The sequence below is a fragment of the Podarcis pityusensis genome (genome assembly GCF_964106645.2).
Source record: "Podarcis pityusensis genome assembly, chromosome: 2".
Classification (NCBI taxonomy): domain Eukaryota; kingdom Metazoa; phylum Chordata; class Lepidosauria; order Squamata; family Lacertidae; genus Podarcis; species Podarcis pityusensis.
Window position 1 is genome coordinate 19,157,948 of NC_138029.1, and position 25,952 is coordinate 19,183,899.

A 25,952-nucleotide genomic window follows, 5' to 3' on the forward strand; every position below is an offset into this window, starting at 1 on the left:
AGCTAGAGAAGTGTCAGTTTCATGCCAAGGAGGTGGAATTCCTGGGGTACCGCTTGTCGGACAAGGGATTGGCCATGGATCCTGGCAAGGTCCAAGCGGTACTGGAATGGAAAACACCGAAAACAAGGAAGGATGTGCAAAGATTCCTTGGATTTGGAAACTTCTATCGGAAGTTCATCAGAAATTTTGCCCACTTGACGGCTCCCATTACGGACTGTCTCAGCAGTAAGAGGAAATTCGTTTGGACGGCGGAGGCGGAGCGAGCTTTTGAGGAGCTGAAAAGGGCGTTCGCTTCGGAAGCACAGCTCCTGCATGTGGATTTACAAAAACCGATGCGAGTGGAGACGGACGCATCAGACCGGGCTGTGGGGGCGGTGCTTCTGCAGCCTGGGAAGGAGGAGTCAGAGTGGAGACCGTGTGCCTTTTTTTCGCGAAAGCTGAACAAATCTGAGAGGAACTACACGGTGTATGACCGAGAACTACTTGCCATTCATGAAGCGTTCAGGAGATGGAGGCATTTATTAATTGGGGCACAACATAAGGTGCAAGTGTGCACGGACCACAAGAACTTAGAGTATTGGAGAACGGCACGAGTGCTCAACCAACGGCAAGTGCGATGGGCCCAGGAGTTCTCCAAAATTCACTTTGAAATTTGTTATGTGCCAGGTCCAGAAAATGTTAGGGCGGACGCTCTCTCACGCAAACCTGAATATTTGGAAGGGGAGGGGGAACCCGAAGAGAGACATGTCATCCCAGAGGACCGCTGGGTGTGTGGGGCGGCATTGGTGGGGCAAAGAGAACTGGTAGAGGAAACAGAGAATGATGAATATGCCCAGAATAAGCTCAGAGGTCTTAGGGGTGAGGGAGAGGAACCAGGGGGTTTTGAGGAAAGAAATGGAGTGTTGTATTACAAAGGGGCACTGTATATCCCCGAAGGAGACTTAAGGGGGAGGGTACTCAAGCAGTTGCACGACAGCCCCACGGCGGGGCATTTTGGGCAACACAAAACCATGTGGTTGGTCACCAGGGAATTTTGGTGGCCTAAGGTGAGGGAAGATGTACGGGAGTATGTAAGAGGGTGTGAGCAATGCCAGCGAGCCAAAGGGGAGAGGCGGGCGCCGGCGGGGCTATTAGAACCCTTACCAACCCCAGAACGACCTTGGGAGGCAGTGTCGATAGATTTTATGACTGATCTGCCGAAGTCCAAGGGGAAAACAGCCATCATGGTGGTGGTAGACCTACTAACAAAGATGTGCCACTTTGTAGCCTGTTCGCATGCAGTCACGGCGGAAGAGACAGCGAAGTTATTTGTAGAACACATTTTTAGGTTGCACGGGATGCCATTGAGGGTGGTCTCAGACAGGGGAAAACAATTTACTTCCAGGTTCTGGAGGAAGCTCATGAGCTTACTGCAGGTGGAGGTCAACTTTTCGACTGCCCGGCACCCTGAAACCAACGGGCAGGTGGAAAGAGCAAACGGTGTCCTCCAGCAATACCTGAGGTGTTATGTCAATGACAGAGAGAATGACTGGGTAGAGAGGTTGGCGCTGGCGGAATTTGCCTACAACAATGCAGAGAATGTGTCCACAGGGATGAGCCCCTTCTTGGCTAATTATGGGTGTCATCCCAGGGCATTCCCAGGGGGAGGAGGGGAGAGATGGAGCGTCCCGGCAGCCGAGCATTTTGTAGAAGAAATGGAAGCAATCCATCGTCAGCTCCAACTCAACTTAGAAAGGGCGAAGGAAGAATACAAGAGGCAGGCAGACAAGAACCGAAGGGAAGGTGAAAACATAAGGGTGGGAGATCGGGTGTGGCTGTCAACCCAAGGGTTGCCGTTCAAAGGAGGTTGTAAGAAATTAAGACCCAGGAGGTTGGGTCCCTTTGAGGTCATTCAACAAGTCAACCCAGTGGCTTTCAGGCTCCGGTTACCCAACCACATGAAACTGCACCCAGTATTTCACAGGTCGTTACTGTCACCGTATGAGGGGGGACGAGAAGGGATGTCCACTCGGGGACCGATCATAGAAGAAAGGGAATGCAGCAGCCATGTGGCAGAAATCCTCGACGCCAGGTGGAAGGGGGATCAGGTGGAGTATTTGGTAGCGTGGGAAGGAGAACCGGAGTCAGAAAACACTTGGGTAATGGCAGAAGATATCAATGACGAGGTATTGATAGAAACGTTCCATCAAAGGTTCCCAAGGAAACCTCAGCCTGTGGAGAGGTTCCGGAGGGAATACTTTGGGACCACCGATGAGGAGGAGGAGTTGGAAGGATTCACGGATTCGGAAGGGGAAGGGGAGATGGACTCTGAGGAGGAGGAGTACTTCGAGACCAGGAACCGCAACAGGTGGAGAGAAGTGTTTGAGACATCGGAAGGTGAAGGAAGTTCCTTCCGGGGTTTTGCCTCCTCACCGCCCATAGAGGAGGGGGCGGGAGGGGGTGAAGGGGGCCCTGGAGGGGAGGTGGATGTCAGGGAACTGGCATCGGAAGGAAGGGAGGTGGAAGGGCTCACACAGGTTGGGAGAGACTCAGCAGCTGAAGAGGGAACCAGTAGGGGGAGAAGAGCTGAGCTGAGGGAAAGTGAGCAGGAGGGATGGCTCCGAGACACTTCCAGCGAAAACAGTGGGGAGGTTTCAGGACCTCCTGTAGGGACACCCACTCCTCGCCGGAAACTGTCACGCAGGGAGTCCAGAAGACGTGTTTCCGTTAAGGAGCTTTTATGTTGGAAGCGATTCCGAAAGCAACCACTGTCGGAATCTGCAAGCGACTGACAGAGCCATGTTTAAGGGGCTCCGTTACAGACAGAGGTTTGGAAACATGACCAAACTCTGAGGGACTTGGATTTTACGCACAAGCAGCTCATCGTCCCATCACAGGAGTTATAGCGCAGCGCCACATGAAAGGCCCCGGGATGGTTTTCTCTGCTGTAAAGAGCCTCCATTGAATTTTCATTTATACTTTTCAAGTTTACACATTTCACTAACTTTATACATTGCATTAATTTCACAATCATTTTGACATTTCAAAACTTGGCTTCCTTCCCCCCCTTCTGCAATTCCTTAAATTTATTTTTAATATCTTCTGCATATCCAAATGAACCTAATTTGCTCATTTATTCATCTTCTTTAAATATATGCTCTTATGAAACTGCAGTTTATTACAATGCCAATGTTCTTATCTGTTTACAATTTATCTGTAAATATTCAGCAAACCATTTCCATTCCATTTTTTTAAAAAAGTTGATTTCTTATTCGTCCGGCGAGTTTTTGCCATTTCTGCATATTCCATAAGTTTTTGTATCCATTCTTCCTTTGCTGGAACTACTACTACTATTACTTTTTCTTCTTCTTCTTCTTCTTCTTCTTCTTCTTCTTCTTCTTCTTCTTCTTCTTCCCATTTTTGGGCAAGTGTGCTGTAGTAGCATACATGAATAAGCTTCTATACAATTTTTTATAATTCCCAAAAGAAAAGCTTCTGGTTGTTGTTTTTTACAAAGGTTATTTTGAACATCCTTTTCATTTCATTAAATATCTCAGGTGTGGAGGGAAAATGTGGCATGGAAAGTGTTCCCCCTGCTGGAGAATACCCGATTCTCAAATTTCTCAATAACTCGCAAATTGTGAGGTGCTGTTGCTTGTGTTTCTCTATGTTAGTCTGCACACTGAGAAACAGGGGCAGCAAAACAAAACGCCCTATAGGACTATGAAACAAATTGTTGTTGTTTAGTCGTTTAGTCGTGTCTGACTCTTCATGACCCCATGGACCAGAGCATGCCGGGCACTCCTGTCTTCCACTGCCTCCCGCAGTTTGGTCAAACTCATGCTGGTAGCTTCGAGAACACTATCCAACCATCTCGTCCTCTGTCGTCCCCTTCTCCTTGTGCCCTCCATCTTTCTCAACATCAGGGTCTTTTCCAGGGAGTCTTCTCTTCTCATGAGGTGGCCAAAGTACTGGAGCCTCAGCTTCAGGATCTGTCCTTCCAGTGAGCACTGAGGGCTGATTTCCTTCAGAATGGATAGGTTTGATCTTCTTGCAGTCCATGGGACTCTCAAGAGTTTCCTCCAGCACCATAATTCAAAAGCATCAATTCTTCGGCGATCAGCCTTCTTGATGGTCCAGCTCTCACTTGCATACATCACTACTGGGAAAACAAATAGACGCTTTAAAAAAATCACTTCTGCACTTAATTACTCTGCTGTTACTCATCTGTGGGAAGAAGGCTCTGCATATGATTTTATCATGTTTAAATCCCGCCCTTCCTCATTGGTTAATCTTCACAACAACTCTACAAGGCAGGTTGGCTGATAGAGACCGCCTTGCCTCGGCACATCTACTCAGCTTCATGCCTGAGCAGCGTGTTGAACTGATCTCCCAGGCTTATTTCTTTATTTCTTTATCTACCTATTTACCATCTATCTCCTAGAATCGTCGAATTGTAGAGTCAGAAGAGACCCAAAGGTTTTCTGGTCTGAGCCTGTGCGATGCAGGGATCTCAACTAAAGCATCCATAACAGATATCGCTTCATATCCCAAAAGTTTAATATCCAAGAATCTCAGCTGTGCAAGAAAATAAAAGGAGAGCAGTGCCAACAACACAAAAAAGCAGGATAAAATGCAGTTCACTCCTTACACTAAAATTAGGGTTGCCATATTTCAAAAAGTGATCCTGGCATAAAGGTTGGGGTTTTGTTTTGTTCTTTTGCTAAGTTGTTGAGCTCTTGTTTTGTTTTGCCCAAAGTTTTGAGCTTCTTCCTTTTTTTTTGCAAAATCTCAAAAAAAAAGAAAAAAAGATTTTGAGCAATTTTTAAAGGAAATTTGCCCCCCCCCCCAAAAAAAAAACTCCACTTCCAACATGGGCTGGATTTTCCTGGACATTTTAAATAGAAAAATCTGCCCGGACGCTATTAACAGCAGATGAAAATGTAGTACAGTGGTACCTTGGGTTACATACGCTTCAGGTTACATATGCTTCAGGTTACAGGCTTCGCTAACCCAGAAATAGTGCTTCAGGTTAAGAATTTTGCTTCAGGATGAGAACAGAAATTGTGCTCCGGCGGCGCGGCAGCAGCAGGAGGCCCCATTAGCTAAAGTGGTGCTTCAGGTTAAGAACAGTTTCAGGTTAAGAACGGACCTCCGGAACGAATTAAGTAGTTAACCCGAGGTACCACTGTATATGCCGAAAACATTACATTGTTTCCCATTACACAATATGTTTTACTTAATCCTCTTGGTTTCAATTGAGGGTATTCATCGCTTCCACTGAAGGCATGCACCTGAGCTTTGGGTTGTGTACAGAGTTTAAGTATCGCAACCACCACTGTTGCTTCATAGTTAAGTGGGAAGGTCAGCAAGCAGCCCGGTGATTCCTGAAGAGTTATGCCACACGGGCGTGGTGCACAAAACGCAGAAGAGACATTGCGAAGGTTGTTCTGTAGGGAACAGAAAAGGCACCCGGGCAATGACTCATACACACCCCAATTTTGTTTTTCACAGGACTTCCTAAAGGTCCCTGCCCAAATCAGGCTGGTGCCACGGAATGAGCAGAGCTCTTTTGTTATTTTTTTGTAGAAAATAAAATAAATAAACCAACTGGAAGCGAGCTTTTGAGCGTCACAGAACTCTTCGTCTGCGCGAAGGTGTTCGGCCTCAGCAGGAACTGCTTGTGTTTTCTTTCGAAGCGAAAGCTACTGTAGATGAACCCGTGGTCTGGCTTGGTATCCTGTGTTCCTTTGTCAGTGGAACTAAATTCTTTCTTACTGTTTTTTAGGATGAAGGGTGAGCGCGAACACTGCAGGCAATTTTAAGAGGGAACAAAGTGTTCCCCTTTGCTTGCAGGTTTCCCTTTCAGCTGGCTGCGGTTTGCTGACCACCTCTCCTACTGGATGTTGTCACAGCTGCGGAGTTTGCTGAGGCAGGATTAGTCCCCAGCGCTCTCTGCTAGACATGTGACCTTTTGTACACTGTCCTCATTTGACCCACCTTGGATTGGGATGAACCCATGCTTTCTAAAAATAGCACACCAGGCCCAGTAGGGATTTGGTGGGCGGTTCAACAGAAATACCTGTGGAACCGTGGTGGAACGGGACGGAGAATGCAGCCAACTATTGTCTGCTCGTGAAAAAGGAGTACCTGTGCACATATAAGAATTGTGTTAGGTTGTGTAGGTCTCCTGGCAGGATTGCTTGCAGACAGCGAATGTCCCTCAGAGATAATGTTCCGGGTTGGTATCCCTGATAGCGTTTGAGTGAATTGGCACAAAGGTCTGGAATGCTTTTGTTTCAAAGAGGAATTGATTTCTCTCTCTCTCTCTCTCATTGATCTCTCTCATTCACATGTGGATTATTTCTTCCTATTTAGCAAAATAGGAAGAGACTGCCTTTTCTCATATAGACTCAGCAGGTCACTGCATTTTGCATCATAGTTTTTTTTCTAAAGCCCCCCCCCCCCCCAATATCAGAAACACGCTATATAGTAACTCAGAGCAGAGCTTTTAGTATGGCTGCCCCTGTTCTTTGAGGAAGCATCCGTACTGAGGTCCTGCCAACCTAGCAGTTTGAAAGCATGCCAGTGCAAGTAGATAAATAGGTACCGCTGCAGTGGGAAGGTAAACAGCGTTTCCTTGCGCTCTTGTTTCTGTCACTGTGTCCTATTGCGCTAGAAGCGGTTTAGTCATGCTGGCCACATGACCTGGAAAGCTGTCTGTGGACAAACACCGGCTCCCTCGGCCTGAAAGCAAGATGAGCACCACAACCCCATAGTCGCCTTTGACTTGATTTAACCATCCAGGGGTCCTTTTCCTTTTTTTTTTTTTACAGGCCCCTGCTGTCTGTACTTCCTGGAAACAATGGGTGATATATCTGTTATTAGAAGCTTCTCCAGATGGATAAAATGTCTTATCTGTTCATTCTTGTAATGTTTTTGAAATCTGTCTTCAGTTGCTCTTGTAGAGTTATCAAAACTATTTTTTGCTTCTTCTTTGGTGTAATTTTTGTAGATCACGTGATGCGATTTTGTGAAATGTGAGTTAGGCTGCATAATACAGTGGTACCTCAGGTTAAGTACTTAATTCATTCCGGAGGTCTGTTCTTAACCTGAAACTGTTCTTAACCTGAGGCACCACTTTAGCTAATGGGGCCTCCTGCTGCCGCCGCGCTGCCAGAGCCCGATTTCTGTTCTTATCCTGAAGCAAAGTTCTTAACCTGAAGCACTATTTCTGGGTTAGCAGAGTGTGTAACCTGAAGCGTATGTAACCTGAAGCGTATGTAACCCGAGGTACCACTGTAGTACAAGTTCCTGAAGAGAGGCAGACCTTTGTGCTTCAAATTATAAAAGCAAGAATGGGCAACCAGTAGCAACTCCCATCATCCATTGGCTCTGTTGACTGGGATTGATGGGAGTTGGAGTTCAACAAGGTCTGTGATGGGTCGCAGGTTCCCCTTCTCTGGCATGAAGCTGTGAATGTGGGGGCTGGCATCTTCAAATCCTGTAGCAATGCTGTCGTCCTACCCGAACTGACCTCAGAGCGCCATAGAGATTCCAGAGGATTTTCTTTTGAGTAAACACACCTAGAATTGTGTTGCGGTTTTTTTCACCAATTAAGCAAGGCACACAAGGGAAGTGGTAGTCAGTTTGAAATCTTCCCATGATCCTATTTTGGCTTTTAAGAGCAAGAAGCAGGCAGACGAATAGTTTGTCTCCTTGCGTGCAGGAACAATATGGTACATGGGCTGCCATGTTAGCATCGTTCTAGTGTGTGTGTAAATACAAAAAATGTTATTGTACTAGCCATGGCCATGATAGATCTGAATCAAAAATAAATACAAGCAAAAGGGGTGTCGTGGCACAAATAGTGGTCTCTATTTAGATCTCTGCGTCTCCCTTACAGCTCACTGTTAAATGGTCCAGGATATTCTTTCTGATATTTTTTGCCGCCAAAGCAAAAAGGGCGACTTTATGAGTCACTGAAGCATTTACATCGCTTAGAAGCCATAGGACCTTCGCTGCTGGGGAGAGACATTTTTCCTGTATGGATGGTGACAAATCGTCCACCAGGTCCAATGTAAAACAGGCAATATAGTAAATAGTGCAATATGTCTTCCACCGGCAATTGCCCACATATTCAGAGTCTGTCTTCGTACGGTATCCTGTTATATCAGCCATCTAGGATGGCGGAGGACATATCTTGAAAACACAGCTCAGTAAAAGTGAATCTTAGTGAGGCTGGCCGGAGATTCGACAGGTATCCTAGTGTGGATCAGCATTTACTACTCTGAAGTAAGTCCTGCTCAGCTCAGTGAAGCATCATCATAAGGCGAGTTTGCAGAGCATCAAATGATCCGCTTTGATAGCAGTAGGTTTGAAGCAGTGTTTCCCAAACTTGGGTCTCCAGCTGTTTTTGGACTACAGTTCCCATCATCCCTGTCCACTGGTCTTGCTAGCTAGGCATGATGGGAATTGTAGTCCAAAAACAGCTGGAACCCCAAGTTTGAGAAACGCTGGTTTGAAGTAAACATGCAGATGACCACGCTGTCAGTCACACATAGCAGCACAAGATAAGGTAAAGGTAAAGGGACCCTTGACCATTAGGTCCAGTTGTGGCCGACTCTGGGGTTGCGGTGCTCATCTCGCTTTATTGGCCGAGGGAGCCGGTGTACAGCTTCCAGGTCATGTGGCCAGCATGACTAAGCCACTTCTGGCGAACCAGAGCAGCACACGGAAATGCCGTTTACCTTCTCGCATGAGCGGTACCTATTTATCTACTTGCACTTTGACGTGCTTTCGAACTGCTGGGTTGGCAGGAGCTGGGACTGAGCAATGGGAGTTCACCCCGTCGCGGGGATTCGAACCGCTGACCTTCTGATCGGCAAGTCCTAGGCTCTGTGGTTTAACCCACAGCGCCCCCCACGTCCCAGCAGCACAAGATAGGATTGCTTAAATAGAATGGAAATGTACACATTGCTTGGTGGGTGGTGAAAATGACTCAAATCCAGCACAGAGTTGGCAAAGTGAACCAAAGGGCTCCAGTGTCTCAAATCCAGGCCCGTATCTAGAGAGCGCATTCTGAACATGTTCAAAAGTGCTCTGAAAACAGGAAAACGTGTGAGACAAGCCGGCGACCACCAGGCACTTTCTGGCTCACAGCTGATTTTCTGAGAATGCTCCTTAGCCACCCTTCCTACAAATGGAATTATATTAAAACGTCCTGATTTATCCTCCAACATCAACTCTTGATTCTCTGCGACAAGACTGTTTAATCAATGGGACGGTGTTTATGAAACCAGGCAGGATATGCCCAGTTTTCAGCACTTCAGATCTTGGCATTGAGTGACATGGCGCACAGTGTGAGAAGGAAACTCTTCTGTGGGTACGAGGGATAACAATTGAATTCCTTGCTGCCCCTTTCCATTTTTTTGTGTATTCTGGGGAAGAAATATCCCTTTGATCTGCCTCTCTCATCTCCCAAGTGTTTCCCAACCCTTCCTGGAAGAAAATGTTATTGGTAGCGTCTGTAGAACGTGTTGCACAATCAGCTTGGCTTGTGTCCTTTGTGGCACCTCTAACTTCACCCTATTTCCCCCCTACACCTCTTTATAATGTCCTGTTATTCTGGAAAGTTGGACATGGAAGGCTGAGAACCAAGTTCAGATGAGAGAAATGACATTTGGGTGTGTGTGTTTTCTTTTCAGTTTGGGCGCAAACATTGGCAGTTCCATGGAACAAGGAGCATGAGGCCATAGAGCAGAGGGCTTGGGAAATGTATTGGACTCCAACTCCCATCATTCCCAGCCATGCAGACCGGTGGTAAAGCACGATGGGAGTTGGAGTCCAGTCTGGAGGACCAATGTAGATTTGTTTGGGTACAATATGGAATGATTTCATTGTTTTTACAAACATAGAGGAACATGAGTGGCCTCTTCTTGACTCATTTATCCACTTGCGGGTTTTATGAACAGGGAAAGAAAATTAAAGTTAAGTCTCATCGTTCTAGGATTTACTATTCCTCTGTAATCAATCTCATATATTTTCCAGGATTATTTGTACTTTATAACTCGTATGCACTCTGGTTTTCATATTTTTGTTTTGTTTTTGTTTTGTTTTAATGTATTTTTATTAAAGATTTTCTTGATTTACAGAAGTATGTGTAATGTCTCTCTCTTGTATTTTTTCCATGTAACGTTTTTACAAATCGGTTTCATTTGTTGAGATATTAGCAAGAAAAGGGGGAAAGGGGGGAGGGGGAAGATGGGTAGGGGTGGGGTCGGGTGGCGATGTTTCTATTTTATTTAATATATGTAGGGTTTGGTGTCAGCGTTGCTTGTGCAGGTTCTCTGCTGTTCACTTGTGGTGGTGAGAGAGGTTGGGGTTGGCCTAGGGTGTGGTTGCTTGTAAAAGCGTTTTCATATTTGAGATGTGCGTTGCCATCTTTGCAAGGTTCAGTAAAGTTTTTGAGGTCCTCGGTCTCCCCATTTTCATGGGTCATGGAGTGTGTTTTGTGTGTATGTGTTATACCACAAATTTGCAACGTTCTCTCCCTTTCGGTTTCCTTACCATGGTGTCTCTGCTTTCTGCAGGTCAAATCGTGCCTGCAAATCGCAACACGCCAAGCCCCATCGATCCAGAGACCATTCAGGTTCCAGTGGGGTATGAACCTGACCCGGCTGATCTCGCTCTCTCCAGCATTCCTGGCCAGGAGATGTTTGACCCCCGGAAGCGCAAGTTCTCCGAGGAGGAACTGAAGCCGCAGCCAATGATTAAGAAAGCCCGCAAAGTCTTCATCCCAGAGGATCTGAAGGTAAATTGGGACCGGTGTCCAACTTGGTGGAAACTGCTCTGGAGGTCCAGAGAGTAAGGCATGGTCCTAGAGCCATTCTGCTGATTTCTAGATGGACTAAAATGTTCTGGGATTAGGACATAGAATAACATCCTGGAGGGCCACTTGTACCACTTTCAGGGTTAGACAGGGTTTCTTGTTTATGGCCCAGAGAGCAATAAGGTTGTCAAATTGAAGCGCACAGGAACCTTACAAATCAAAACTTCCCCTTCCTGCATTCTATCTAATAGGTCAAATGCAATTAAAAGTGAAACATTAAAATATTATTAAAATAAAAATACACCTTGGGTCTCTGATTATTCTATTCCTTCCTTCCTTCCTTCCTTCCTTTTTTCTTTCTTTCTTTCCTTCTTTAAAAAAAAATCTGAGCTGTGTTGCTTTCATTTGACCTGTCTGATCCACTTCAATTTTTCTGTGTGGCAGGTTTTTATCCCTAGACAAGTGCTTCCTTGGCTCCCTCATTCTCTGGAATGAAAGAAGCTGCTATTTAATCATCCAAAAATAATGTCGGCACATAAGATTTTGAGAGCCAAGTGGATTAAAAGTTAATGAATGGTGAAACTCACAGAGCGAGGGGTAGAATGGTTCTCCGGTTGAAACATCTTAATGGTTGCCCATAACATGGCATGATCTGAAGGCGCAGGATGTAGCAACTTTGCTGAAGCTAAGCGGGTTTAGGTGTGGTCAATGTTTAGATGGGCAACCATGAATATGGGAAGGGACCTGGCGGCAGTATAAAAATATCTATAATAAAATCAAGCAGTTATCCTTGAGTTCCCATGTGAGATAAAGGTTTGGGTTCATTTGGGAAGGAGGACAGGACATAAATATACAGTAATTATAAATATAAATTTATTTCTTGTATTTATTCAAAGAAAACTATATAAATTGCTCAATTGTAGTACAGTCGTACCTTGGATCTCAAATGCCTTGGCTCCCAAATGATCGAAACCTGGAAGTGTGTTCCGGTTTTCAAATGTTCTTTTGGAAGCCAAATGTCCAATGGGGCTTCCACGGCTTCCGATTGGCTACAGGACCTTCCTGCAGCCAATCAGAAGCCGTGCTTTGGTTTTCGAACGTTTTGGAAGTCAAACAGACTTCCGGAATAGATCCCGTTTGACTTCCAAGGTACGACTGTAAAACCTTTGAGTTGCAAGGAATATTGAAATTATCAAGAAACTCATTTAAAAATAAATAAAATGAACAGTAAAAGATATAACACTAATACTAAAAATAAATAGTCAGGATAATTTAGTTCCCAGCTAATTGGGAAATTGCCTAAAATTCTTATGTTTGCGATTTGTTGTTTGTAAAACAGGGATGGAGGGGTATGTCTAACAAATCATACATATTCTTAATATTGGTGTGTTGAGCTGCAGCTTATGGGACGCGGGTGGCACTGTGCTCTAAAACCACAGAGTCTAGGGCTTGCCGATTGGAAGATCGATGGTTCGAATCCCCGCGATGGGGTGAGCTCCCGTTGCTTGGTCCCTGCTCCTGTCAACCTAGCAGTTCCAAAGCACGTCAAAGTGCAAGTAGATAAATAGGTACCACTCCGGCGGGAAGGTAAGCGGTGTTTCCGTGCACTGCTCTGGTTCGCCAGAAGCGGCTTACTCATGCTGGCCACATGACCCGGAAGTTGTTTGCTTCCCTTGGCCAGTAAAGCGAGATGAGCGCCGCAACCCCAGAGTCGTCCACGACTGGACCTAACAGTCAGGGGTCCCTTTACCCTTTAAGCTGCAACTTAAAGTTAAGTACCTTGGCTCCCGAACGCCCTGGAACTCAGACGTTTTGGCTCCCGGACACCCCAAACCCAGAAGTGATTGTTCTGGTTTGCGAATGTTCTTTTGGAACCCGAACGTCCAGTGGGGCTTCCAAGGCTTCTGATTGGCTGCAGGAGCTTCCTGCAGCCAATCAGACGCCACAGTTTGGTTTTGGAAGTCAAGCGGACTTCCGGAACGGATTCTGTTTGACTTCCAAGGTACGACTGTACTGTAGTTTGCTCGGAAGCCCTTAACCATAGTTTCTCAGTTCGGGCATAAATTAGAAACTGTAGCCAACTATGGCTTCCTGACCTGCTTTCCCCGGTTACACAAAAGGAGGAACGAAGTAGCTGTGCGCAGGGGAACAAGGCTAATTCATATCTCAGCTTATTAAGTCCAGATAACATCCTAGTGCAACCAGTGCGTGCATATTCACCGTGTTCATTTACTGGCTTGCCTCAAGAAACATAAACCTTTGAATACATTGGAACAGTTAGAGGACGGAACCTGGGGAAAACTAAGAGCAGGGAAGCGCTGTCAAGCCCCTTGCTTGCTCAGTGGAGTTTACGGCTGTCATTCTAGTTTCTTCTAAGATAGCAGCGAGAGTTGCCCTCGCCTCTTCCCAGAATGTTTGGTCACAGCTTTCTCCCGTTTCCCATGGTGCAGAAGAGTAGTTCTGGAAAGGGGTAAGCAGATTAGGCCGGCCAATCGTCTCTCGGCTGCATGTGATTCTAGATGCCAGCCCTGCTTCTTTCAGGACCGGATTAAAGGATTTGCCTTTGTAATTTGTTAAAATAAAGTTGTACGTGGCCTGGATAAGCCCAGGAATGAACTGAAGTTGAAGCTGGTTTTTGTGTTCTTTTGCAGAGATGATGACGGAGATGGGAAATTATAAAGCCAAGATGTAGCCCACAGGGTGTAGGAAGAATGGGAGGGGAAAGAGGGTTTTGGCATAGGCTGCTGAGATACACTGCAGTCTGGTACCCACTTACCTGGAAGCAAGCTCCACTGAACTCAGTGGAACTTACTTCTGAGTAGCTAGCTTTGTACAGGGTTGCATTGTAAGGATGGTTTCAGAGCATGCAAATGTTACTTTTGGGTAGCTTAAAGTGCTTGCATTTTATTCCAGTCTTCCTCTCTGGGCAACAGGGAGTTGAGGGATATTTTTTAAAAATAATAATAAGTTGTGTGTCCTTGTTTCTCCTTTTTACAGGGTTTTGTATGCTTTGTGTGACTTGCTGTTATTTTTACAGATTACAGTTTAGTAATTCTTTGTTGCAATTGATAAGTGCAAACTGTTTAATTATTATTTGCTGTTATTTAACATTTAATACATTTGAACAGATTATTAGAGATTTTTTTATTTGATATAAGTTGTCTATTTAAAAGTTAGTGTGACTTTTTTTTTTTTGTATTGGATCAGATTGATATTAAGCGTGTGACCGTTTCTGTTTTGTTGTTTCTTCAGCTTGCACACTGCCTTCTGTGTATAGTGATAGAGAAAGGCAGTGTACAAATTGAAAGTGAACTAAAACATTCAGAAAAGAGTGTTTCAGAAATGAAACATTCACAAAAAGTATGCATAAACATGAGAGTTAGAGACTTAAAACAAGAACAACAGAAGCCCGTACTACTTGGGATTTTCAGATTTGGTCTGCATACATTTAAAGAAATCCTACCAGAAATCCTGGGAACTGTAGTTTAACTCCCACAGCACCCTTAACAATAGTGCTGAGGATTCATTATGTGATAACAACAACAACAACAACTTATTATTTATACCCCGCTCTGGACAGCTCCCAACAGAATATTAAAAATTTGATAAAACATCAAACGTCCAAAACTTCCCTAAACAGGGCTGCCTTCAAACGTCTTCTAAAAGTCAGATAGTTGTTTATTTCCTTGACATCTGATGGGAGGGCGCCACCACAGAGAAGGCCCTCTGCCTGGTTCCCTGTAACCTCACTTCTCGCAGTGAGGGAACCGCCAAAAGGCCCTCGGAGCTGGACCTCAGCGGGCTGAACAATGGGGGTGGAGACGCTCCTTCAGGTATACTAGGCTGAGGCTGTTTAGGGCTTTAAAGGTCAGCACCAATACTTTGAATTGTGCTCGGAAACGTACTGGGAGCCAGTGTAGGTCTTTGGGGACTGGTGTTACATGGTACCGGCAGCCGCTGCCAGTCCCCAGTATGACATGTATGCAGCCAAGGCCAAGCAGAATATATGTAGCCCTGCCAGTAGAAGTGCGCTGTGCCGACCCTGCCCTGGTGCCTTGTAGCAGAAGCTGCGTTAATCTGCTGAAGTCTAACGCTGCCTTTCTCCCTCTCTGTGATTAATGAGCAGGATGACAAATACTGGGCAAGACGCAGAAAGAACAACATGGCTGCCAAGCGGTCCAGAGACGCTCGAAGGCTGAAGGAGAACCAGATTGCCATTCGCGCCTCGTTCCTGGAGAAGGAGAACTCCGCTCTGCGCCAGGAAGTGGCCGATCTACGGAAAGAGCTGGGCAAATGCAAGAATGTCCTCGCCAAGTATGAAGCCCGGCATGGTCCTCTGTAAATGGCATTCCCACCCACCCCTTTCTGCCCTCCCTTTCTGCCCCTCCTTCTTCTTTCTTTTCTTTTCTTTCTTTTTTCTTTTCGGTGGGTTGGCATTTGAATCGATGGACAGTGTGTTTATTGCTTGATAGCACCACACCCAAACGCCCCCAACCTTTCACCATCAGCACTTTACCAGGAAAACAGAAACAAAACAAAAAAACAGCGTACAACTTTTTTTTTTCTATGTGCGTACACGCATGCGCGGGTCTGTGTATGTGTGGGCGTGTGTGCATGTTCACCTCAGCACTCCCCAATTTTATGGAAATGGAAGGGTGACTCGTTTTCACTGGGACTGCTGAAACCTGCCATAGTTAAGCTTTTCATTAAATAATTAAATATTTTCCAGTGCTGCTTTGAACTAGGTTTTATTATTATTATTATTATTATTATTATTATTATCACTATTATTATTTTACCCTTTTGCCATTCCCTTGATTTAATTTCGAAAACGAGAACGGAAAGAATGAATCACGCTATAAATGGAGGGGGAAGAAAACAAAGCCTACCCTCCCTGAATCTATTGTTTAAATATGCCTAATCAGACATTTTTAACTTGCTACTGCAAATGCACAAATGATATTTTAATGCTACACTGCAGAAATATTTAATTTATAGATTTTTCTCCTTCTTTTGTTTTGTTGTGTTCTTAAGCTTTGGTGATTAAAAAAAAGAAGATATCTTCAGGCTCGCACTGCTGCTGATAGTTTTCTCGGTAGATCTCGTAAGAAACAGCTGATAGTTTCCTTTCATGGCTCTAAAACCCAAAAACTGCAAATAAATCACAGGGAGTGTTATTTTTTGTTTTGTTTTGCACAGCCTGAACCTAAGCAATAATCCTCTTGTGCACTCTGGTATGTTACTTGCAATGTTCCAGGTGGACATAGGATCACCTGCCCTACCTGATAAGATAATTTTCCACTGGGTTTTCCTTTGTAATTTGTAAAAACTTATTGATAGGCTGCTACAAGAACCTCTCAAACATGGTTTGGTTTTTAATTGCTGGAAGCTGTCCCCACTGAGCGATTCAAATGCTCAAACAGAAAAGTGGGGGATAAGTTTTCTAAAGCAGTCAAGCGATGGTGCAGGCAGAAGGTGCACTTAGAGGGCCAGTCTAGGCATTTTGCCACCTTATGACAAATCAAAGTCTTGCTCCCCCTGCTGGTGCCATACGCTGAGCACAACGTTAACATTACCAAGTGCTGACTTAGGATACTGTTCTGTTAAAAATTGCCCATTAACTTCTTCTACACTTCCATACAGCTATGTCTGCCCTCTAGTGAGGGGTGTGTCTGTGCAGAAATCAAAAGGCTGTTGACTGCAGGAACGGGGAGAGGCCTTTGGCTCGCTGGATGTTGCCGGACTACAACTCCCATCATCCTTGGCCATTGGCCACACTTGCTGTGGCTCATGGGAGTTGGAGTCCGGGAGCAACTGGTGGGCTACAACTTTCCCGTTGCTGCTGCGTGGGATATTCAACCCAGCCATCGAGCTGCTCTGCTGCCCCTATGGACCTCCTCCAAAATTGCAGGCTGCTACAGTTTGTCAAGGTGGTGACAGCCAAAACAGGCAGTTCTCAGATTGAGGCACCACAAGAGGTTGTGTAGTTTTACCTCCCCAGTTGGGCCAGCCTGGTGCAAATATACTGCTGTGCTTGCAGATGTCCACCCCCTTCCCCCCAAACTGAAAGCATAACTGGTCCAGACTCCTATGGCAACATCGATTCCCTATTAATGGGGAGAGGATGAGGTTGTGTTTGGACTCAGCCCCACACCTGCCCCATTCCTCAAACAGCCCACTGGTGTTAATAGGGCATAAGGGGGCAGTGATTGCCCTTGCTGGATTGGGGTGCAAAAGACACATGGCAATTCGTTGGCAAGAGAACAAAAACGAAAACTTTCAAATATTCACCGCTTTTGGAGTTTGGAGGGTTTATTGTTATTATTGCTGTTACGGTTGTTATTTCCTTTGCCATTTGCATTTATTCAAGTCCTGTTTATGTGATTAAAGACTTTAAATTCAGCTGTATATTCAACTTTTCTGTAAAATACTTTCTGTGGACTTCTCCCTTGCTGTTTCTCTAGATTCTTTTGACTCGGCGAGAAGTCACTTTTTGCAAAACCTACTTTTCCTTGAGATGTTTTGTTTCCGATTGCATCATAAAACCGATGGCTCTCAAACTTTCTCCTGTTGTTTTCCGCTTTTTGTTCTCATTTTGCTTTCGACACTTGTGTTATATTATAGTGGACTTTCTGCAGGAGATTTTTTTAAAAAGTGAATGTAGGAGATGCAGGTCTGTATGGAAAGGTGATGGTGTTGTCATACTGTGGCGAATCCAATCCATACAAATGTTTTCTGAAGACCAAAAGAACACGATTATTACGATATGTATAAAGTTTCTACAGAATCATTAGAGTGTGCTTTTTTTGTACAGTATTTTTCAAGGACGAATGCTGATTGTGTATTTTGAGAGAGAGAGAGAGCATATATCACAGCGAGGAGAAATAAAAAGAAATTATTCCATGTTTAAAGGCAGAGCAAAGATATATATCTCTTTATATATTCGTTAGCATTGTACAGAGAGGAGACGCTTCTAGATTGTTGTTCCCCCTTCCCCCTTGAGATCTTTCTTATTTTTTGCTTACCACTGAGACTTTGGAAGGGTTTTGTGCTTTACGTTGGGGCACGATCCATCGCCATGTGGGTGCAGCTGCTTGCATGCGAAGAGATCGCATTGGGTTGAATCGGGCACTGCTGTTCCTTGCGCTCCTCAGCACGTGCCACCTTGGCGCATGCTCAGAGGATGAACACTGCGCACGTGGGCGACCATGGGCGGGATTGAGACAGGGAGTCGTGCAATATATCCATTTCTTGGTTCAGGGCGCTGCAGTGTATGAAAGCCGCTAAAGGGAACATACCTCACTGGGTCTTTGCAGAATTCCTCCGTGCATAGCTGGCCTTGCCCACATTCGGATGGATTGTGCCCTAAACATTTTATGAAAGTTAAAAAAACAAACAAACCACGGTTCTCCAGGGTCCTTTGTATTTCTAATAAATAAATAACTGTTTTCCCATTCATGTAATGAGGATGGTTTTTTTCCAACAACAATGCAGTGAGTCCCATTTGCCAAGGGAAAAAGGCACAAAATACTCTGTGATGCTCATCACAGGGCTTAAGTTAAACAGCATCTTGACCAAAACAGTAATAAAGCTTGCACATTCTCTGCCTTCTTTCACATTTCACATTTGCTGCTGTGGCAAGGTGTCGCCTCCACCCTGAGGAGCATCCTTTTTGTGTGACTTCCTCTTCTTTTGTTCATGTATACACTTCACAAACCCAATGGTTCTTTAGAGTGAGGCAGGCTTCCCAAATAATAATACCATATTTTTCCATGTATAAGACTATATTTTTTCCTAAATTTTTGAAGTTTAAAATAAGGGATTGTCTTATACACAGATCGTGCATAGTGCATTTTCTTAATTTGGGGTTTTAAAAAAATAGGGGTCGTCTTATACTTGGGGGCGTCTTATACACGGAAAAATACGGTAATTTTTTAAATTTGTAAACACACACACACACCATGTAACTGGGTTGCCCCAGCCACTCTGGGTGGCTCCCAACAGAGGACAAAAACAGAATAAAACTTCAAACATTAAAAACTTCCCTAAACAGGGCTGCCTTCAGATGTCTCCTAAAAGTCAGATAGTTGTTTGTTTCCTTTACATCTGATGGGAGGGCCTTCCACAGGGCGGGCGCCACTACCAAGAAGGCCCTCTGCCTGGTTCCCTGTAACCTCACTTCTTGCAGGGAGGGAATCGCCAGAAGGCCCTCGGAGCTGGACCTTAGTGTCCAGGCTGAACGATGGGGGTGGAGATGCTCCTTCAGGTATACTGGACCGAGGCCGTTTAGGGCTTTAAAGGTCAGCACCAACACTTTGAACTGTGCTCGGAAATGTACTGGGAGCCAATGTAGGTCTTTCAGGACCGGTGTTATATGGTCAGGGCGGCCACTCCCAGTCTCCTGCCGCTTTCTGGATTAGTTGTAAGGAAGGTCAAGCTGTGGAGTCTCCTGGATGACTTCCTGATGAACATCTCTATTGAAGAAGGAGACTGTAAGCTTCATGCACTATCCTTGGGGAACAATTCACATATTACACAGAGGCAAACCATGCTTTGCCGCCCAGTGTTTTTTTCCACAACAAGGAGGTTTAGCCATTCATAGCTTCTTGAGGAGCAACACCACATTTGTCACCTGTATGCCTGACATTTTCAGATGTTGGTGCTATTTTTCTAGAAAAAGAGGTGCTGCAACTCACCATGAACGCCTCCCTTATTCTATTACTACTACTACTACTACTACTACTACAGTGGTACCTTGGGTTAAGTACTTAATTCATTCCGGAGGTCCGTTCTTAACCTGAAACTGTTCTTAACCTGAGGCACCACTTTAGCTAATGGGGCCTTCTGCTGCCGCCGTGCTGCTGGAGCATGATTTCTGTTCTCATCCTGAAGCAAAGTTCTTAACCCGAGGTACTATTTCTGGGTTAGCGGAGTCTGTAACCTGAAGCGTATGTAACCCGAGGTACCACTGTACTACTACAATTTATATACTGCCCTTTATTAAAAGATCTCAGGGTGGTGTACAACATTAAAAACACATTACAGAACATCAGTGATAAATCATAATAAAAACATCCTTTTGGGCCCTGTCAGCCAGTGAGGCAATGGCTCCCACCTGAGAGGTACTGCAACTGAGTTTTAGTGAGTTCCAGCTAGAAGAAAACTGTCAGAAGTTAAGCTGAAAATTGCAATGTATGCGACAGGTCTCGGGTGCTTTTAATTCCTGTTGAAATTATAAGGTACACTGGGTGGTATTGAACTTTTACTCATAGTCATGCTCATTCATTTCAGTGGGTCTACTCTGTGTAAAACCTAGCTGACCTGAATTGCACCCTTTTGTGTGGATTCTTGGGGCCAGGGTCATCCCTATGCCTCTTATTGCCTGTGGGTTATGACTTTCCGACTCGTGAAACACTGATTCTGCCATTTCCTTGCCCACCTCATTCTGCCTCTGGTTGAGGACTAGGTCAGGCCCAGCCAGGTGAATTATCTGTATTATGGTTTGCCATTGTTACACTCAAACAGGCCAGAACAGTTATTTCCTTGTCACGATGAGGCTTGCTCTAACAAAGCAAAAACAAAAACGGGTGCACATTATTCGTACATCAGGAAGTTATGGTGCTATGGGTTTCTCGAGAATTGCTTTCTTCTCAAAGCAAACACTTGTTTATTCCAATAAAACGCACCTTATTCTGAAGGTGATTTAGTCAAAAATACACCTTATTGTGGCATAGGCAATTTTGATTTCCCATTATTATGCAGATTTCCTGGAGAGGGTTTTGCCCCTCCGAAAAATGTACCACTTGTTTGACCACGTCTGTATTTCTATGGACCATTATTCCAGTGGAGGGAATATGTTGTAGCTATTTAGAATGTAAGCTATTATTTACTGGCCAGTAAAAAAGAAAAAGGAAAAAGTTATTTAATAATAAATAAAAAGATCCCACCGTCTGTAAAAACGAAAGTCATAGATGCAACCCAAACAAAGATAAAAGTTCCACGGAGTCCCATTGAGTCCATGGGGAGAGCACATATTCAAACTCCTTCCTATTGAAATCAATGAGACTTAATAGTGCTTAACTCTGGCTGATTCATGCTCAGGTTTTTGTTTTTTAAAAAATGCCCTTTAAAAAGACAATGCCAGGCTGTGGGCACATTTCAGGGAGCAAAAAATAAAGGGGAAAAAAGGCCTTTTAAAAATTATAATTCTCACATTTCTATGGCAGAATGCACACGACTGTTTCATGTGGTGATTGCGACATGATGTTTGAATATGACTGCAGGCGCTGATCTGATGTCTGCCATGGGTGTTTTGATGCTCCAATGTGCAATTAGGTCGGGAGGAAAGGACTCGAGGTTACAGTGTCCATAAGCAATAATGTAGGGAACCTGGTGGATGTTGTCAGAGTCCAGCTCCCATCATCCCCATCTAGAATGGCCAGTAGAGACATTGGGAGTTATATATGGGAGTTGGGAGGGTCACACATCCCCGGTCCCTGGCGTAGAACCTACATACCCTGGAAAAGTGTCAGTGGTTTTTTTAAAAAAATATGATACCACAATTCTTCACAAGTCTAATCAGACATAAATCCCACTGGGTAAGTAGGTATAGGACTGCAACCTTAGAAGAAAAAAATAACTTTGGCTTGCGGTAAACCAGGGTTTCCCAAACTTGGGTCTCCTGTTTTTGGGCTACAACTCCCATCATTCCTAGCTAGCAGGACCAGTGGTCAGGGATGATAGGAATTGTAGTTGGAGACCCAAGTGATAAGCCAATAACATGACTGCTTTACCAAACTCAGCCTAAATTTTTGGGTTGGGTGAATCAATCCTTTTCGCATCTTTAGTTGCTAGACTTCAGCGGAACCTTTTGAGGCATTAAAGAAATACATATGGCATATATATATATATATATATATATATATATATATATATATTCTGCAAGACATAAAGTTCTGCTGCAGACTTCGTGGTCTTGTATGCACTGCTCTTTTAAAAGCTTATTTTCAGAAGCAATGACTTTATCTTATGGTTCCAGGTAAACTTTGAATTTTCCAGGCAGAGTGGTTAGGGGTATGTTCGATTAAGTTTGGTTATACTGCACAAATTATACAAAGGTTTCTACAAACAGTTAGCGGTAGTAACTTATAACAACTGCCTATATTTTGTGGCATTGAGCATGCGGTGAAGCAATCGCTTCACCTCTTAGCCCTGTACCTGTTGCTTGGTCTGCAAACCCTCAAGGTGAATTTCCTGCTGCTTCCGAGAGGATTCCCACTTTGGCCGGCTGGCCGGCCAGCCTCACAGCTGGCCCGCCAAAGCACACTGGTGGCCAACTTATTTGGAAGGACAAAGTGAGTGAAAACGACAAGCCAGGCGCCAGGAAAATAACAGGCACAATCTCAAGGGACGGGTGGCTGCTATTGGACTGCATCGTGGCACAGAACCCGCCAGCAAAAGCTCCCTGACCCGATCCCATGGCAGAACTGGGTTTTGTTCTGATTGGTGACTCTGTAACTCTGGTCAGCAATTTGACAAGCTGGAGGGCCAATCTAAGACAGATGGCCGTGTGGGGATACGAAGAGATATCCCTTCTAAAATCTCCAGACTGGCACATCTGCTGGGAGGGAGGTTACAGGAAACCAGTAACTGGAAGCCTGGCTATGGCTAAAAGGCTCTCTATACCTGACGGTTGTCAATAACCCAAGTCTGGCCTGGTACCATGAACTGTCTGCCCCTGCTGTATAGGATTTGAGATCACACATCATTCCATGAGAGTCAGGTGTATGTAAAGGAGCAAAACCTAGCCTTATCTTTTGAGCTGCTGTTTCTTTTCCTGCGATACCTGCCTTTGTTTTTACTCGGGAGTGTGTGTATGTGTGAGAGAGAGATTGTGAGGTTGGATTAGCGCATGCATGTACTTTGAAAAACGGAATAGTGATTTTGCATATTATTCTTTTAACTTGGAAAAGGATATAAAACAAAATACTAGATCCGGACTATGTTAAATGTCCCGTTGAAATCAGTGCGAGAAGTTGAGTCATGACAGGCCTTGTGTCCCACAGATTTCTTTGTGTCCAAAATACAGTGAACTTAGTCCGGTACCAATCTTTTTTTCACTTGCTCTCTCCCATGATCAACCACTGTATTTCTGGCCACACCACAAGACCACCTCTGTTAACAGGATTTTAACAAATAAGATCAAATTTAATGTATGTCATGAAATGGATTGCGTTCTGTATGCTTTTCAGCCCAAATCTTCCTGTCTGTTATTCTTTAATGTTTAATAAAATCATTTAATTTTTTTCTTCTCTTGAGTGTCGATTTCTTTTCATGCATCAGGATGGGGAGGTGAGCTTGCACCCAAAGTTTGGGTGGGATTCTTAATTTTGGCACGGTCATTAGCGACAGTGTTTCTTTATAAAGAGCCTGTGTAATTTTCTGGAAAGTGATAAATTTGGAGCAAAGAGACCAATATCAAAATCCTCATCCATCCATGAAGCCCAATGGCTGTCCTTGGAGCATCCTCTAACTCCACTTATTCCACCTTCCAGAGCAACCAGGAGAGAGAAAGCACTCGACTTTCTGTTCCTGTTTGGGTCATGTGTAAATGTTGGCCTCAGCAGGGTTTTGACACTGTAATGTAGCTTGAGGCAAATTTCTGCTTGGCTGAAGTAAAAGAAGTGTTAGCACTCTGGGTTTCTGCATTGCTAGACATTCATAGGGGAAGCAAAGCATGAGGATTGCCAAACCCTCTCCTGCCCAGCTCCCCACTTACCCATCAACGAGTGGTTAACAGAGGTTGTTTCATAGTTTAATAAAGCGTTGTGTGACAACGTACTTTCTTTTATCTGGGCTAAATCTTCCAACATTCAGTCTGGAGAACAGGCCCCACTGAGAAATGAATCCTTTTTATTTTATTTATGATTTTCAATTTTATACATTTCAATAATTTTACAATCATTTTAACATTTCAAAACTCAACTTCCTTCCCCCCTTTTCTGCGGTTCCTTAAATTTTTAAGCATATTCCAAATTAACTTAATTTACTCGTTTATTCATCTACAGTCGTACCTTGGTTCTCAAACGCTCCCGAATGATCGAAAACCAAAAGTGAATGTTCCAATTTTCGAACGTTCTTTTGGAACCTGAAGGTCTCACAGGGCTTCCATGGCTTCTGATTGGCTGCAGGAGCTTCCTGCAGTAACATTCCTGCAAGTAACATTCTTGCTGCCGTAGTTGCATACATGAATAAATTTCTATACAGTTTGAGTAGTTCTGTCCCTATAATTCCCAAAAGGAAAGCTTTTGGGTGTGTGGTTTTTTTTACAAACATTATTTTAAACATCTTTTTCAATTCATTATACAGTGGTACCATGGTTCCTGAATTTAATCCGTTCTGGGAGTCCGTTCAACTCCCGAAACTGTTCGAAAACCAGGGCGCGGGTTCCGATTGGCTGCAGGAGCTTCCTGCAGCCAATCAGAAACTGCGGAAGCCACGTCGGACATTCGGCTTCCGAAAAAATGTTCACAAACCGGAACACTCACTTCTGGGTTTGCGGCGTTCAGGAGTCGATTTGTTTGGGAGCCAAGCCGTTTGACTACCAAGATACCGCTGTATATCATTTCCCAGTGAGCATTAACCTCACTACAAGAAATGAATCATTGAGGAAGTATTTATTTAGGTAAAGCTCACTCAATAATTAAAATGGCTTATCTATGGAGCAACATGGAATGAGACAAGCAGGGAGATAAGAGGGAGTATACTGTATTTTCTCGAATCTACAAACATGAGCCTGACCAAACTGCGGGAGGCGGTGGAAGACAGGAGTGCCTGGCGTGCTCTGGTCCATGGGGTCACGAAGAGTCGGACACGACTAAACGATTAAACAACAAATACTGTATTTTTCCATGTATAACACGCCCCCATGTATAAGATGACCCCTGTTTTTTGGGACTGCAACAAAAAATTGGGGGGGTTGCCCAAAGTTGTGGAGTTTTTTTTGAGGAGGGGGGAGATTGCCCAGAGTTGTTCTGCTTTTGGGGGAACCAGTCACTCTACTGACCAATCACTCTACTGACTGCTCGCCACTGCAAATTGCACAAATCGCCGCCTCCACCAGTCATCTGCACACTCGCCACAAAAGCCCACCTGCAAACTAGACGGAACAACAGCCGATTGCATGTACGCCATGTCGCAGCCGTAAATCGACCGCCCAATTGCCACAGCCGCAGCCAATCGTCAGCAGGCATTGCCACAGCAACCAATCACATGCCCAATCACCGCTGTCAATATCCTGCTGGCTGCTGCCACCAATCACCCATCCCCCCTCTGCTATCCGTGTATAAGACCACTCACAATTTTTGCCTATTGATTCTAAGGAAAAAATACCGTCTTATACACAGAAAAATACGGTAATTAAGGGAGAGGAAATAGGAACTGTGAAGTCATGACAAACAAGAGGATCAAGGTAGGGAGCAATCACAAGTTCTAAGTCGTCCTCACCTTGTTTGACCTTCACATGTCATCACTGGGGATCAGATAAAACCTGCCAGGTAGTTAATTTCTTTATCTTTCTTGGTGATCAATTTTTTCCCCTTCTTGACTTGTTGACATTCTCTGTTACTTGCCCAAGACTTTTTCCAGGTGCATCCTGAGAAATGCTGTTTATGGAAAGTGCCTCCACAAAGTGCTCTCAAGTCCGGTGATAACACTGAGACAAAGCCCAGCTGATCAAACCGCAACACATCTTTTTTCTCCATCTTTGGCTTCGAAGGTGATTTTGGGCAGAGATCCAAAATAGCTCTTTGCCTTAACTTTTGCCGTCACGCCTGTAATTCCTCCCCTCTCCCTCCAACACTTCCATATTCAAGTATCAACCGTCTTGTGCTTTTTCGAACAGCGCACCTGAAATAGCAGTTTTGCCCTTGACGTTGACACATATGTTTCGCTGTGCATTCAGTGTTCTTCATAAGATATGCTCACGCTGCAAAATATTGCACTCATGGGAATAGTCAGAGGAGGCAGGGGAACAGCTGCCCCCCCCCCCACAACAAATCAATCAATAAAAATACTCAACTAAAAGCAGAAATGGGCTATGCCTTCTGTGTGCACAGAAAAACTGCATTGGAAAAAAGGAGGA

At 44.5% G+C, this 25,952-nt stretch overlaps 1 protein-coding gene across 2 annotated transcripts in view; it reads left to right on the forward strand.

Annotated features, from left to right (window-relative positions):
- The window catches only part of HLF (HLF transcription factor, PAR bZIP family member), a 76,056-nt gene extending 52,941 nt beyond the window's left edge, over positions 1-23,115 (forward strand). The window contains exons 3-4 of one of the 2 annotated variants that reach the window (XM_080995004.1): positions 10,572-10,792; positions 14,934-23,115. In XM_080995004.1, the coding sequence (XP_080851130.1) occupies positions 10,572-10,792; positions 14,934-15,152 (440 nt within the window). In that variant the 3' untranslated portion in view covers positions 15,153-23,115. The remainder of the gene's footprint in view (positions 1-10,571; positions 10,793-14,933) is intronic. The other variant, XM_080995005.1, reaches the window with a different exon arrangement.
- The last annotated feature ends 2,837 nt before the right edge of the window (positions 23,116-25,952 follow it).